The sequence below is a fragment of the Pygoscelis adeliae genome, unplaced genomic scaffold (genome assembly GCF_000699105.1).
Source record: "Pygoscelis adeliae isolate BGI_AS28 unplaced genomic scaffold, ASM69910v1 Scaffold34, whole genome shotgun sequence".
In the NCBI taxonomy this organism is placed as follows: domain Eukaryota; kingdom Metazoa; phylum Chordata; class Aves; order Sphenisciformes; family Spheniscidae; genus Pygoscelis; species Pygoscelis adeliae.
In genome coordinates this window covers 1,974,227-1,976,010 of record NW_008824658.1, presented here as the reverse complement: position 1 = coordinate 1,976,010, position 1,784 = coordinate 1,974,227, and the positions used below count along the sequence as shown (strand labels likewise).

Here is a 1,784-nt window from a genome sequence, read left to right as displayed (position 1 = left end):
GGACCTGCTCCCTGACCTGCTGCTCCCCACCAGCCCCTCACAGCCGCCCCGACGCCGAGGGGATAGACGTGCATGTCCTGGGACCGGGAGTCCGCTTGCCTCCGGGAAGCTGCACTTTGTAGCAGCAACCTGGTCCCTGCATTTGGCTGGGGAATATTAGCAGCATTCAGCCTGGCACGAAGTCCTCCCCTGTTTCAGCCTCTCAACTTCTCCATCTTGGTCCTCTCCTTTCTCCCTCGCCCCCGTTTCGCACGCCCACGCGTGTGCGGACACACGTTTAGGCGCAGGCTGCCCTGCGCCCAGGCGATGAGGGGCTGCGGGGCTGGAACAAGTGTCCATGCCTACAGATGGACGCAGCTGCCCATCTGAAGCACGGGCACCAGCCACCCGGCACAGCACCCCGAGCCCGCCACCACGCCGCCGAGCCGCTCTGAGGGGAACGTGGCCTCACGCCCCAGATTTACACGCCAGCTCCGAAAAAAGGCACAGAAACCAAAACACAGGCACACGCCTGCTCACTTTTGCACCCGCTTTACAGCCACACGCTCGGTGAGACATGGAGCATCCCTCTGCCCCGCACGGAGGACCTGAAATCTCCTGCTCCACCCTCGGGTGCTCAGTGCCCCCCAGGATCGCCTTGCCATGCACAGGCGTTTCTGTTTGCACACACATGCACAGACACATGCACCCTGATCCAGGCACACGCGATGACACCTCGACCTGCCGAGCTGAGCCCTCCCCAGCAGGAGAGTCAGGTCAGGGCTGTGGCTCACCCAGGGGGCACCTGCGCTGGGACAGGGGCAGGGGTGGGAGACACCCTGAGTCTGTCCAAGAGCCGCCGGGATTCTCCGGGGGCTGCCAGGCAGGCTGGGTCTCCTGCAGGACTAGCCAAACCCCAGTGAATCCACACAGAGGAATTCCCTAAAGAAATGTGAGGGGCACCCGCCGCTTTGGCTTTCCTCCTCGGCTGTCCCATCTCTCCTCCCGGCTGCAGAAGTTCCCAGGGGAGCCGGCAGCATCCTCGTTCGGGAGCGGCTTTTCCATAAGAGGGGCTGCCGCCCCCTCCCTGAGCAGCTCAAGCCCCCTGGGGTGACCCGAGCCCCTGGCCAAGCACCCATCTGCAGCCACCCGAACTTGGGAAGGGACGGAACGGGCAGGGCTGGGGCTGGCAGCCCCCATCCTAACCTGAGTCCCCCCCACCGCTCCCCGGTGTGTTTGCTCCGTGCCTGTCTCCTTTCCCCCATCTCTGGCGGTTCCCAGAGCCGCTGAGGCTCTTCCCCAGCCAGGGCACAGCCCCACTCCGAGCATCCCAGCCCTGACTCCAACTTACTTGCCCAGTTCCTCGAAGAGCTGATACTCCTCGGTGAAGCGATTGCAGGTGATGGTGGCCATCCCGAGGGGCTGGAAATGCTCCCTCCCCAGTGCGGAGTTTGGGGCAAGCAGCTCTCCTCTCGCTCCCTCCCTCTCCGTGTGCTCCCGGGGCTCTCTCCTCGCCGAGGTAAATAAGGGAATATGTTTGATTGACAAGCCCGGAGATAATGATGAGGGCAATTTGTCTTCTCAGCTTCACAAGCCTTCGTCAGCATCCCCGTCCCCATGGCGACCACTGCTGCCAGAAACGCCCTGTTTCTGTTGCCGGGGCAACTGCTTCCCAAACCCGCCGCCCGCCCATGGGGACAAGGGCCCTGCTGGGGACCCGGCCCCGGGGCTGCCCGGGGCTCACCCAGCCGCTGCAGGGGGGGGGGGAGTCTAAAATGGAAATATTAAAGGCAAGTTAAAGGGTG

At 63.6% G+C, this 1,784-nt stretch overlaps 1 protein-coding gene across 1 annotated transcript in view; it reads right to left on the bottom strand.

Moving 5' to 3' along the window:
- Positions 1 to 1,392, bottom strand: part of CAMK2A (calcium/calmodulin-dependent protein kinase II alpha) — a 32,423-nt gene extending 31,031 nt beyond the window's left edge. The window contains exon 1 of the mRNA XM_009322749.1: positions 1,335 to 1,392. Within this exon, the coding sequence (XP_009321024.1) occupies positions 1,335 to 1,392 (58 nt within the window). The remainder of the gene's footprint in view (positions 1 to 1,334) is intronic.
- Between the last annotated feature and the right edge of the window lie 392 nt (positions 1,393 to 1,784).